The sequence below is a fragment of the Hippocampus zosterae genome, chromosome 11, assembly GCF_025434085.1.
Source record: "Hippocampus zosterae strain Florida chromosome 11, ASM2543408v3, whole genome shotgun sequence".
Taxonomy (NCBI): domain Eukaryota; kingdom Metazoa; phylum Chordata; class Actinopteri; order Syngnathiformes; family Syngnathidae; genus Hippocampus; species Hippocampus zosterae.
Genome location: NC_067461.1, coordinates 7,026,534 through 7,039,580, shown reverse-complemented (window position 1 = coordinate 7,039,580; position 13,047 = coordinate 7,026,534). Strand labels below are relative to the sequence as shown.

The 13,047-nt window shown below is 44.4% G+C and overlaps 1 protein-coding gene across 2 annotated transcripts in view; it reads left to right on the top strand.

Annotated features, from left to right (window-relative positions):
- Positions 1 to 12,532, top strand: part of LOC127610425 (homeobox protein Meis1) — an 87,644-nt gene extending 75,112 nt beyond the window's left edge. For both annotated transcript variants that reach the window (XM_052080593.1, XM_052080592.1), the window contains exons 10-13: positions 5,358 to 5,416; positions 7,021 to 7,110; positions 8,193 to 8,297; positions 12,118 to 12,532. In XM_052080593.1, coding sequence (XP_051936553.1) covers positions 5,358 to 5,416; positions 7,021 to 7,110; positions 8,193 to 8,251 — 208 coding nt within the window. In that variant the 3' untranslated portion in view covers positions 8,252 to 8,297; positions 12,118 to 12,532. The remainder of the gene's footprint in view (positions 1 to 5,357; positions 5,417 to 7,020; positions 7,111 to 8,192; positions 8,298 to 12,117) is intronic.
- Positions 12,533 to 13,047: the final 515 nt, after the last annotated feature.

Below are 13,047 nucleotides of genomic sequence, written 5' to 3'. Positions count from 1 at the left end.
AAAGTAATATGAGTAGATTGAAATGTTTACTTAGAAAAATAGCATTATTCTCAATATTATTATGCTATATTATTGTGCTTTATTGAAAAAAAAATTTAGTCGTGGCATTAAATAGAATGTAAATAAATGACCATTTCAAATATTCTTTGCTTCATTTCTATGGACACGGTGCTGCTCCTTGTGCTGTATAATACAAGTGTGTGTGTATAATACAAGTATGCGAGTAGACCTAAACCCGTCTCAGCTCTTCAAAGAGGATAAAGAACATATGCCTGAGTATTGCTGCATGTCTATGCGTGTTGCTCACCTGCTTGTGTTCAAATATCCATCGCGTACGTTCATGTACCGTTTTAAAATGCCTCTCACGGCGCTCCAGATTCCCATTCTTTGCCAGTGCCATATATATTTTTATAAATATATGGCACTTAACTAATATATTTTTTAAAGTTTATTTTATTTCTAATATACTTTTGGGTGGAATTGAAACTGATAGGATGCTGAGGGTGCTCACACAAAAATAGAAAACCAGTCCGGCGGCGACCCGTCGATCGCGATCGACTGGTTTGGCACCCCTGCGGTATGCATTAGCATTAAGCTAGCAGACTTTAAAGCAAAGTTATGTGGTTGTTATATAATAAACTGCATGTCATATGAAACAGCCTGTAGACTTGATTTTTTTGTTTTTTCCACCCTGCTGCGGCATCAGAAAGCCAAAGAAAAATGGCGAAAGGCACTTGTGGGGCTACGCTGACGTGTGCGCCTGAAAACACAGCTTTGAGGCCTATTTCCACCCCCGTCACCCTGAAAATATTGGTCCTCCTCCAAGTTGTACACACTTTGAAGGCCTTCGTACTCTGGAGGCGCATCAACAAAGACCGCATGGCGTCCTCAGTTGTGGCGCAACACATGGACGGCATGTGTGTGTGTGTGCGTGTGTGTGTGTGTGTGTGTGTGTGTGTGTGTGTGTGTGTGTGTGTGCCCCTGCTGGAACTCCAAACGCCCAGGCGCTTGGCTCCCACGACGAGGCAACGGGAGTACATTTTTTATTTGGGGTCACCTCGTATATGACACTTCTCTCACCCCGTTTTAGGCCAAAATAGCCCGACTATTGTGGTCGCGCTTGAATAGTGAGCCTCATTGTGTTGCCTTGGGGGAGGCCATAAACACTGGGCATGTATGGTGGCTTGGGGGGTCGTGCGAAGGTGAAGAGGAGCTCGCCGTTTACTCCTCGTCTTCTCATTCGGCTCAGCTTGTTAACGCTCGCAGTGAGAGCGACTACTCCCCCCCCCACACCCCCCGCACCTCCCTTCTCCTTCTTTCCATTCTGCCTCTTGTTCCCCCGGCTGCTATTATGAGAGGCATTTTCTCCTATGTTCCAGGCCCCATGGTGCATCTGGCCTCAGATACGGGCACATCGGGGACAGGAAGCTGGCGGCGGGAGAGAGATGGGGTGAAGGAGGGGTGTGGGTGGGGGGGGGGTTGATGTTGTCCAGTATGTGTTGAAACTGGACCGGCACTTTCCACCAGAGAAGGGAGGCATGATAAGGAGTGATAAAACAGGCCTCGGAAGTAAATACATGAAGGGGGAGGGGGGGATGAAGGAGACGTAACGGTCCACTCTGAAACGAGGCGTTTTTTTCTACAGAGTTTTGTATGTACAGTAGTTAGAGTGCGCACTTTAAAAAAAGTCTGATATCTTATGACACTATCAATATTCGAGGCCCCGTATTTTGATATTTATGCTTTCATTGGCGAAATATCATAATGCTTCTTGGAAATGGTGGCAATGGATCGGAATGCTCTCGGTATCGTAGGCAACCTATCAGAGTACTCTTTAAATTATTGGAAAACCATCATGATGCTATTGGTATTGCAGTTAAAGTATCGTAATACGAACGGTATCGTAATATTGGTATCATTGGCATGGTAATGTCATCTGTATCATTGGTACAGTATGGTGAATATTATCACTATTCAATGGAATGTTTTGTGATTTTTTGAATTACAAACAGAATCAGGGTGATGATATCAATAGTTTTGACAAAGTATCAAAAAAAGGCGACTGATATTGTTGACAAGGTATCGTGATGGAATCATAATCCAATGAATGTCACATGTAAAACATTGCAATCCAAAATATTGTGACGATATCAGCATCATTGCTCAAATATCAAAATATGAACGGTATCGTAATATTGGTATCATTGGCATGGTAATGTCATCTGTATCATTGGTACAGTATGGTGAATATTATCACTATTCAATGGAAGGTTTTGTGACTTTTTGAATTACAAACAGAATCGGGGTGATAATATCAATAGTTTTGACAAAGTATCAAAAAAAGGCGACTGATATTGTTGACAAGGTATCGTGATGGAATCATAATCCAATGAGTGTCACATGTAAAACATTGCAATCCAAAATATTGTGACGATATCGGCATCATTGCTCAAATATCAAAATACGAACGGTATCATTGGTAAAGTGCACTCTAAAAAGTGGCCAGTTTTCTGTATTTGTCATCCTTGCGAGGAAAATGCAACATGATGAATGCCAATTTCATTGCTATCCAAAACGAGGCGGTACTTTGATGGAGTGGTATGTGCACACTAGAAATGTTGTTCTCCGAAAATGATTCACTTTTCCTCTCGTTTTGGATGCGGCCGTCACGGTCTACTACGAACAAACACTTGGCTTTCTAAGAAATGCGCCTTGCCAAAAGTTCCTCCGTCTTGCATCACCGTGTTTGTGGATGTACAGCGGGGAAGAATATTAAAAAGGGGCTTTCAAATATATATATATATATATATGGGAGGTGTCTTTGCGGAGGAGTGGAGGTCAACAGTTAGTCAGCGCTGGCCCTCGGGTGACCTTCTGTAAAGGGCCCGCAGAGGAGAGGAGTTAGAGGAATGCTCCTCGACTCTCCCATATCTCCCCCAGCGAAACGGGCCCCCGCCAGGGAGGGCTGGTGGAGGGATGGATGGGGATGGGGAGGGAGGGGGAGGGTGTTGGTGATAAAACTCCAGACGTTCCCTCATTTGATGGTGCTCTGCCATGTCGGTACATTCTCGCATTCCTCCCTTGGTGTCCTCACCACCCCCCTCCAAAAAAAAAAAAAAAACAGACGCAGAATTCCCCACTTTTGATTCCAGCAAAGTTGCAAAACAAGTCTTTCAAACATCAGCCATTAAAGCAAATTTCATAAAGCAAAGTGACATTGTCTATCGTAGACCTACCAAAAAAAAAACGAAAAACAAGTGTCAAAAAGACACAGGAAGTCTACCAGTTTGATTTGAAGCAGCCGTTTCCGATCATTTTCTGCGGTCATTCGTACCCATTTTTTTTTTAATTCAGCCCAAGAAGCCAGTTGCATGTAACTACATGAAATTTGATAGGTATGTTTATCTTGAGTAGAGCTACAAAAAAAAAAAAAGTGATGTCCAAAAAGACAGATGAATTCTTGCGGTTTTGTTTCATTCCTTTCCTCGTAGAATATTGTGACAATTCAACCCCCGAAGCCAGTTTAACTTGGCGACATGAAATTTGGTAGACCAATCATTAGTAAACCAGCAAAAATAGTCTTTAGTAGATATTTCTACCACCACATGGGAAATCGGCCATTTTGTTTTCAAGCAGACGGTTTAGATCATTTCCTGGAGTTCTTTAAAAAAAAAAAAAAAACTTTCCCTACCTAAATATTTGGAAACTTCTGTCCACAAAAACAGCATGAAATTGCTGCACGAAAAGACACAAAGTCTGGCATTTTGGCTTCAAGCTGTCATTTCATGCTTTCAAGAGGTCGAACAAACAAAATGTTTTTCAGCTTGCCACCAAATTTAAACCATGTATACTCGACGCACGAGCGAGACTAAATTGCCCAAATTTGTTGTGAAACATGGCCGCAAATTTGGATGACTCGCCATAAAACACAAAACGCCAATATCGCAAATCAGTAAGTCAAAGAACAGGTTTGTACAAAGTTATTCTTTCTGTTTTGGTGGTATGGCGCTTCATTTTTTTTTCATTTTTAATTTGAATTCATTCCACATCTCGTATTTGTTTGTTTTTTTTTTCTGTGAATTTGCCAGCACTTTGTATCCAAAAGGAGTACACGTCCCTTCAGCAATGAGGGGGTCAAACGTGTCCCTTTTGTTTTGCTCTTCTCCTTCTTCTGTGCTGGGGGGGGGGGGGGGTCCTTGAAATGCTGGGGGTGGTTAGGAGGGGGGGGGACTTTTGTTTCTTTTACTTTTGGCTAATGCTCCCCTTACAAGACGTCAAATGCAAAAGTCCGGCGGGGGCAACAGCAGGAACACATAAATCAAGTCCCCAAATCCCAGAGAGGCCTCGCGCTCCTCGGGGGTCATTGCACTGGTCAAAGGGTCGATTCACCAGGGGTTAGGTCACGGCAGGTCAGTGTGTGTGTGCGTGTGTGTGTGTGCGTGTGTGTGTGTGTGAGAGGCGCAGTGAGAATGAACAAACAGCAGATTCAAACATGAATGCTTTTGCTCTCGGTTAAAGAATATATTTTCAACGGATGATTCGACGGCAGTCAGTTTCTTTGTCATCGCATGTATTTTGGAAAATCAACATGAATTTTCCATATTTTTTGTCTTTTTTTTCCGCATGTATAGAAGTTCACTGAAGTTCCCTAAAATGTGTTTGTATTCTTTTTTTTTTTTAATTCACTTTTTGACTTTTATAGTATTGTGGGACAAATACGCCAGTATATAATATTGTATTGTAATATTAAAACCCTTTTCAAATGATATTGTTTAATATGATTTATTTGTTGTTTTATTTTATATCTCTTCCTGTTTGTCAATAATGATTTAAAACGATGGACAATTTACAGAAATTCTTTGGGCTGTTACACTTTTACTGCAATTCAAAAAGCAAATAAAACTTGATTTAAAAAAAATAAATCGACATCAAATATGATATTTTAAAATCATTTTCTTCCATGATAGTTGCTACTAATTTGATCATTGTGATGACTGACGTTCTTTCCTGAGTGGCTGGGAGGACATCAGATGTCTTTTAGCGAGTGGCCTTCCTTGACTCCGGATTAACCCCACTTCACTATCAGTCCATTGGTTCGATTCCCCCTTTGCTAAATGTGTCTTTGTTGTTTTGCCGCCCCCCCCCTCCCCCGCACATGCTCCCCAGCGGTTAGGAATGACAAAGCCACCTGAAAGTTTTTCCGTGGTTCCAATTTTGACTTTATCTTTTACTTACATCGCACTGTGTGTTTTCATCTGAAGCAACAAGCTTTCCAAGGCCACCCGAGCAGCTCTTTTAATCTTGTTTTCTCTCTCTTTCCACTCCTCCTCTTCCTCCTCATCCTCGTCCTCCTCCAGGTTCATCAACGCCAGGAGGAGAATAGTGCAACCCATGATCGACCAGTCGAACCGCGCAGGCAAGTCTTTTCATGTATCCAACAAGTTGTTTGGCTTTTTGGCTCCACAGCTCCTTTTCCCGCAACTCCCCCTGCCATCTTGTCCCCATTTGTGGCCGTTTCATGGAGAGGTTATACCGCCCCCCTCCCCCCCACCCTCCCCTTTTACACAGCTTAGTTTGGGCTGCTGTAAACTTTATTACCTGTAATAGGGGTGAAAGGTCAGGGTGGTATTAGGGGCCGCAGTAAAGTTCAAAGGCATCCAGAGGGGGCGAGATCTTGCTTCTGCTCCAGTTGACCCACTAACGGCCTCAGTGGGAGCTAAGTGGATTTCTATGAGGGCGTCACAATGGGCCAAGCGTTCTCGGGTTGCACTTGATTCGCCGAGCGCCCTCGAGTCCGTGCAGAACCCCCCCGACCCCCCGATTTACGACATGCACACATTGTGTTCTGTCACCGGCTGTTTACATTGAAAGTACATCAACGTCCAAGCAAAAAAAAAAAAATAGTCTTTGGAAATCAATGAGCGCCATAAACTAAAAAAAAAAAAAAGTATGTAAAATAAAATCATCCTGTTGCATTTCAATAGCTCATTTGGAATGCCAGACAACAATACCACCCTGTTGGAACCTGGAGATAAAACAGTGGGGGGGAAAAAAGATATAAATATCTGCAACACCTGTTGGAACGGAGACCAAAAAGAGAGTGCAAAAAAAAAAAAAAATACAAAAGACAACAAAAACAACTATTGGAACCGGTTTGGAGGAATTGAGAATAAACTAAAAAGAAAAAGCCCAAAAACGAATAAGGAAAGACTTCAACAAAATCACATGTTGGAAACTTTGGGAACCTGGAAATGATGGAGAAAAGATTTGTCACAGAAAAACCACGCCATGTTGTTCGAACCTGGTTCCAGAACCCGCGACAACACAATGGAGGAAAAGCGTGCAAAGAAATCAAAAAGAGAGAAAAAAATACATGTCGAAAAGCACAAACGGCAAGACAACAAAAACAACACCTGCCGGGACCTGGTTGGGAAACCTGGCAAAACGAGAGCACGGAACGCAATCCTAAAACACAAAAATCCCCTGTTGGAACTTGTTTGGAGGTTTGCTGGTCGACAAAGAGAATCATGCGGGGAAAATAAACCTCAAGAGTCAACCAAAACTTGATTCCATCATTTCCTTTGTATGGGAATCAATGTATGGATTCTCCTCTGGCGATTGCTCATGTCTGCCTTCGTCCTTCAGACTGGAACTAATTGATACCGACTGCTAATGCACACGCTGCCCACAAAGTCTTTTAATCAACTATTGCATCTATCTATAGATCTGTTTTTTTTTTTTTTTTTTTTTAATGGAGTGTGCGTAAAACTTGTGTGTGTATGTGTGCGTGCCGTTCAAACCTCATTAAAGCCCACCAGGAGCTTAGAAAAAGTCCGTTACAAGACAACGGGCGCTCCTGCTCCTGCTCGTGCGTGCAGCGGTCGAACAGATGATCCTGCTCCGGCCACTGAGCCTTAATTACAAGCGCTAATTGACCACTCTGCTTTACCGCCGCCCCCTTCTCCCTCCCCCCGCCCCCTTCTCGCTCCCCTTCGATATCTCCTCCATATGTACACACAGTAAGTCAAGGAGCTCCGTATAATCCAGATGGCCAGCCGATGGGGGGCTTCGTCATGGACGGCCAGCAGCACATGGGAATCAGACCACCTGGTGAGGCTTTAAAAACATTTTTCTTGTGGTCGTCTTTCTTTCGCCGTTCACCTGCCATCGCGCATCGTGTGCGAAATGCGGATGATGGCTTCTTGATGTGGCTAGCTGCTTCAGCTACAAAAACGTCATAGCATGACATCATAGCAAGACGTCATATTGTGATGTCACGGCATGGGCAGTCAGCGGGAGGCGACGCCATCCGGTGCGTTAATGGCGCGACGCTATCGTGTGACATTGCGGCGTTGCGCTGCGCAAGCTCCGTCAACGGTGTAATTAGCTTGACGAGGGCGCGAGCTGTAGCGTGATGAAGTGCGCGACGTCCTCTTATCATTTCATAGCACATGAGGTCCTAGCAAGATGTCGTAGCATAAGGTTGTAGCTTAGCACAGTAGCATGGCGTCATGTAGCATGGCGTCCTAGCATGACCTCGTAGTGTGGCCAAGTAAAGCAACGTTCTTCGGGATGACAGCAGGAACATGAAATCATCATGAACGTATGTCATATGTGACGTCGTAGGCGCACACGGCAGCATTGTAGCGTGTTGCTGTAGCACAACATCGTCACATGATTTTGTCATACAACGTCCTAATGCGTGGTATCGTAGCGCCACGCCGTATCGTGACGACGTAGCATGACATTTTTTATGATGTAACGTAACATTGAAGCGTATTTTTGTCGTAGCATAAAATCATAGCCTGCTGTTGTAGCATGACGTCATAGCGCAACGCTATTCAGGATGAGTGTAGCGTGAAATAGTGTACGATGTCATAGCAAGACATCGCAACGACACATCATCATTCTGTTGTAGCGCAGCATAGTAGCGTATTGTTAGCGTATGTTCGACAAGCATCATCGTCCGTGTTTTATGTTATGTGTTGTGTTTATTATTTTACTTTATGTTAACTGTTTTGTTAAGCGCTTTGTTACAGCTGCCGCTGTTGTGAAAGCGCTATATAAATCGGCATGTATTGTTGTATGAAAAGGTGTAGCAAGAGGTCATAGCATAGCAGCTATTTTCTTTTTTTTTATTTTGCTTGTTTATTTTTTTCACTCTTGACTGATTTGAATGTGGTGTTCCTCAGGACCAATGGGCGGCATGGGTATGAACATGGGCATGGAAGGTCAGTGGCACTACATGTAGCCCCGCCCCCACGCCGGGGACGACCAATCGCAACAGCGAGGCGAACGTAAGTCTGCAGTCTTGTACTCACATGAGTTTTCATTCTTTGCAGTTTGGGCATCGATTTTATTCAAATACATGTCTGCGCGGCCATTTTGGCCGATTGCTGTCGACTGCAAATGACGTCAAAGTGCTTCAGCGCTCGTTTCACCTGAGTAATTCGTGATTTCATTTTTTGTCAACAAGTGGCAACATGGCCGCCCCCTCAGAATCGTTAATAACTGCTGGATTTTGCTCCTTCATTCCTATTCCATGAAGGCAATATTAATCAGAATACCGTGTTTAGACTCGTGGGGAGCGCATAGAACATATTATTCATTCATTCATTCATCTTCCGAGCCGCTTGATCCTCACTAGGGTCGAGGGGGGTGCTGGAGCCTATCCCAGCCGTCTCCGGGCAGTAGGCGGGGGACACCCTGAATCGGTTGCCAGCCAATCACAGGGCACACAGAGACGAACAACCATCCACGCTCACGCTCACACCTGGGGACAATTTAGAGTGTTCAATCAGCCTGCCACGCACGTTTTTGGAATGTGGGAGGAAACCGGAGCACCCGGAGAAAACCCACGCAGGCCCGGGGAGAACATGCAAACTCCACACAGGGAGTTCGGAGCCGGAATCAAACCCGGTACCTCTGCACTGTGAAGCCGACGTGCTAACCACTGGACTACCGGGCCGCCCTATAGAACATATTACTGCAAAGAAAATATTAGACTTGACTTCCCCTTTAAGGCCCCTCTGCCTAACCTCCCCTCACTTTGTAGTACTTCTCAGTCGGTCAGTTTCTCACCGTTTTTTTTTTCTTTTCTCGTCACTCTCTTATTTTCTCTTACTCCCTTTTCCATCTCCATCCTTCCCTCCCTCGCTCATCCCAAGGCCAAATGGACTCCCACGTCATTCCGGAACATACCGTACAGTGTATGGCAAGTGTCTGGTGTTTAGAAAGTGCGCACGTGAGCGTCTGCCAAATGAAAACACGGATAAAATGTTTGCGTGTGTGTGTGAGCATGTGTGTGTGTGCGGTAATAGGATTACTGCTGGCACAGGAAGAGGGAACGCAAACTAGTGCAAAAAAAAAAAAAAAAATGGAGGAGGAGGAGGTAGCCAGCAGGCTATGGAGCTTAGCAGGGCCTAATTGACTCGATCCAAATTAAATATGCCGTCAGCAGAGGTGTGACCAATGGATTTGACTTATTCAGTTTACCGAAATGGACGCCATTAACCCCCTACGCCAAGTGCGGCGCTATTAAAACAAAAAAAAAACAAAGCATCTCATCGTGAGGAAATGTAGTTACGGAAGCACCAGCTATATTGTGTGTGTGATTACGTGTGTGTGTGTATTTGTATGTGTTGGGCATGCCCAAGTAGCCGCTCTCTCTCTCCTCGTCCCCGGTAGCAGCTGCTCGCCTTCCCAGCAGACGTCGCTTTAAACAGCCTCAATTTGCCTGCTCAATCCCGTAATTGGGCCACCAGAGGAATCCTGGCCCAGCCAAGACGAGCAAGAAACATGAAGGGAGACGGGGAGGGGGGGCGGGGGGGAGTCAATGTGGAGGAGGAGGAGGAGGAGGGAAAGATGGAACGGACCAAAGGGAGGGGAGGAAAGAAGGGGGGGCTTACAGCTTCATCAGCTTGTATTGGTGGCATCTTTTCTAGGTCAATTAAAGGATGAAAGTCTTTTGTGAGCAATTAAATTAATAGCGGATGATGATGGGAGAGGGGGGGTCCAAAAAAGATTCATTTTGTATCCGAAGCATTTTTCATGAGCTTCTTGTTCATCGTGGTCTTCATTGGCGCATTCGAGCCAATTAGTGTTGCTTTGTGACGTTCCAGTTGCCCCCCCCCCCACCCCCTTGTGAAACAATACACCTGTCAGCATGCATAAAGTCGGCCAAGCCAAGCAGAAGACAGACCCCCCACCCCCCCACACTCACGCTTTGAATGCCGTCGAGGTGACTTGCAAGTCACCTTTGGCCCCGTTTGCTCTTGCCAAAGACGCCCCGCCCCCTCACACCCCCATCGCCGGATCCAAATCCAAATTTCAAGATGCTTGCTAAAAATTTCAAGCAGACGACCCCAAACTGCTTTAAAAAAAACGCACGCACTCCTTTCCCAAGCTGCAAAGAAATTTTTTTTAAAAGTCCACAAAGCCAATAAAGCTGTTGTGCTTTTTATGTAAAACCACAATTAGAATTTTATTTTTGTATTCTTAATTTTTTTTTTTCGATAAATGTTCATACCCATTCTAAATATCCTTTTTCACAGCATTTAGCGAATTGCTTCGTGGCCACTATATGCTCCCCTCCCCCCCACCCTCCCCAACTGAGCGCTTCCCCAAGTGTGTGTGTGTCTTGACTGGGTAGAGGTAGCTGTGCCCGTGAAGCCCCCCCCCCCACCCCCCCCCCCACCCCCAATGTCCGTCCCCACCTCGGCTGGAGATGCTTTTGTGCCCCAATCCTGGCTCCGATCATTAAGAGCGAATTTGTTAACCCTGGGCCGAGGGGTTGAAGCGCGCCCCCGCCTCCCTCCCATGAACTTCCCTTTTTGAACTTTTACTGTTAACGATGGGGTTCTTGGAGACTACCCCCCCCCCCCCCACACACACACACACACACTTATTGTCCACATGAATGCTCGTCCCCGTCGTTTCGACCCCTGCGGACTCTAACACGGGAAGCCTTCAAGCTCCGCGCATCGATTGGCTTATTAGTGGAAAACCTTATTAGCAATTTGTGCTCCTTGCAGCTCTTTATTGGGACTCGACGTACATTGACTTCGCACGCATCGACTCTTGCAGTCAGCGCGTTCTTGTTAAGCGTGCAAAATATGGATTTTTCTTTTAGTGCCACGTTTACATGCTCGGCTTTCGGCACTGCGGGTGATGTTTGAGGATCAAGGAAGCGGTCTTACTTGGGATTTTCCAAAGTGTGAGGCCTTCATTAGTCTGAAGTACGTCACGTCATTGTTAAATCAGACTTTCAAAGCTATTAAAAAAAAAAAAAAGGCCACAAATACAATAAGCGCTGCCATATTTTGACCACAATACTAATTCGGCACACTGCAGCACGGCCGAGGCTTTTTACAACAGGGGGAAACTTTCACACAACAAAAATACTGCCATTATCGGGGAAAAATACAACTTTTTTTGTCATGAAACTGTATTTTTAAAAATGTAATGGAAAAAAAATACTTTTTTTAATATGTAATTTCTCTCACCAATAAAATACAACTTTTTTTCCAACCTTTAAAAATGACATACAATACAAAAAACATTTTCATATGAAAGAAAATGACTTTTTTGATTGAAGAAAATTCATGAAAAAAGAAATCCACAGCCCCCTCCCAAAAAAAAAAATAGGCCCACCGTAGTATATTATTTTATTTTATTTTTTAATTCTATATGTAATAATATGATGAGACAATTATTATTATTATTTGTTTAGGTTTTATTGTTGTAACGGCCCTCGGAGCCAGAACTACAAACTTGACCTGAGACAAAAATTAATTTGACACCACTGGATCTGCTCTTGTCAATTATTTTTATTGTTCCAGGAAGGGGAAAAAAAAGCATTGCCAAAAAATGTACTGAGAACTAGAGTGGTCTCACTCCATATTTAAAAATAATAATAATAATAATAAAGTGCAGAAATGAATAGCATAAAGGCAAATCAATGAAAATGAATGGCTCAAAGGCAAAAAAGAAAATAAAAAATAGTGTCTAAACAAATACTCTGATGTGACTTTCAACTCATTTACAATCTGCTTCTTGCTACCATTAGCTTTAGCATTAAATTTCATGATTAACCCTCTCTTTTCTGTGTGTGTTCAGGACCGCAGGGCACAGCAGGAGGTCCCCTGCCACACGGGGGCATCCGAACGGATTTACGGGGGATGCCCTCCGTCCCGACCGCAACGCCGCCCATCTTCCTTCCTGCGCACTTCCGACACCCCTTCCACTTGTTTATTATCACCCGGCCCACCTTCGAGGTTCCAAAAGGTGCCCGCCCCCTCCCGGCCATCCCCTTTCCCATCTCCCCAAAGTCCAAAAAGATCACCTTGACCACCCGCCCCATTTTGTGGGCGCCGCCCTTCGATCACACTTCCAAGGCTCTATTGAAACTTCCTGTGGCGTTCCTCGAAAAAAAAAAAAAACTATTTGATGGACGAGCAAGACGACGGCGGCGGGATAACAGCACGAGGACAAGCCAATGTCTCTAAAGCTGACAGGGCACTTAAGAAACCCCCCCAAAAAAGGTGCCCAGTTTAAAAAAAAAAAGGACATAAAGAGAACAATTCAGAGAAATGCGGCCAAGGGAAAGATACAAAAGGTATAAAAAAAAGAAAAGTATATGGAGCCCGTTGTTTGGGAAGCAAGCGACAGAGGAAGTACACTGTCAAGCGGTGTCGAACAATGCTGGACTCTCACAACAACTATTGTAAATGCTATTGTATTGTTCTGCATATTATGTTGTTTCTAATAGAGTTTCTTTTGTAAAAAAAAAAAAAAGCCTCCATTTTTTTCCCTCCCCCTTCCATTCTTTAAACATACACGCATGTGGATAACTATTAAGGGCCTACGTCCCTCAAAAAGAGACGATAAGTATCTTGAAACGATTAGCTATGCATATATCTATAAAAATCTGAACCACTCGTCCTCGCGAGGGTCGCAGGCGTGCTTGAGCCTATCCCAGGTGTCTTCAAGCAGTATGCGGGTGTCAACATCCTCAAGTGGTCGCTAGCCAATCGCAGGGTCCATACA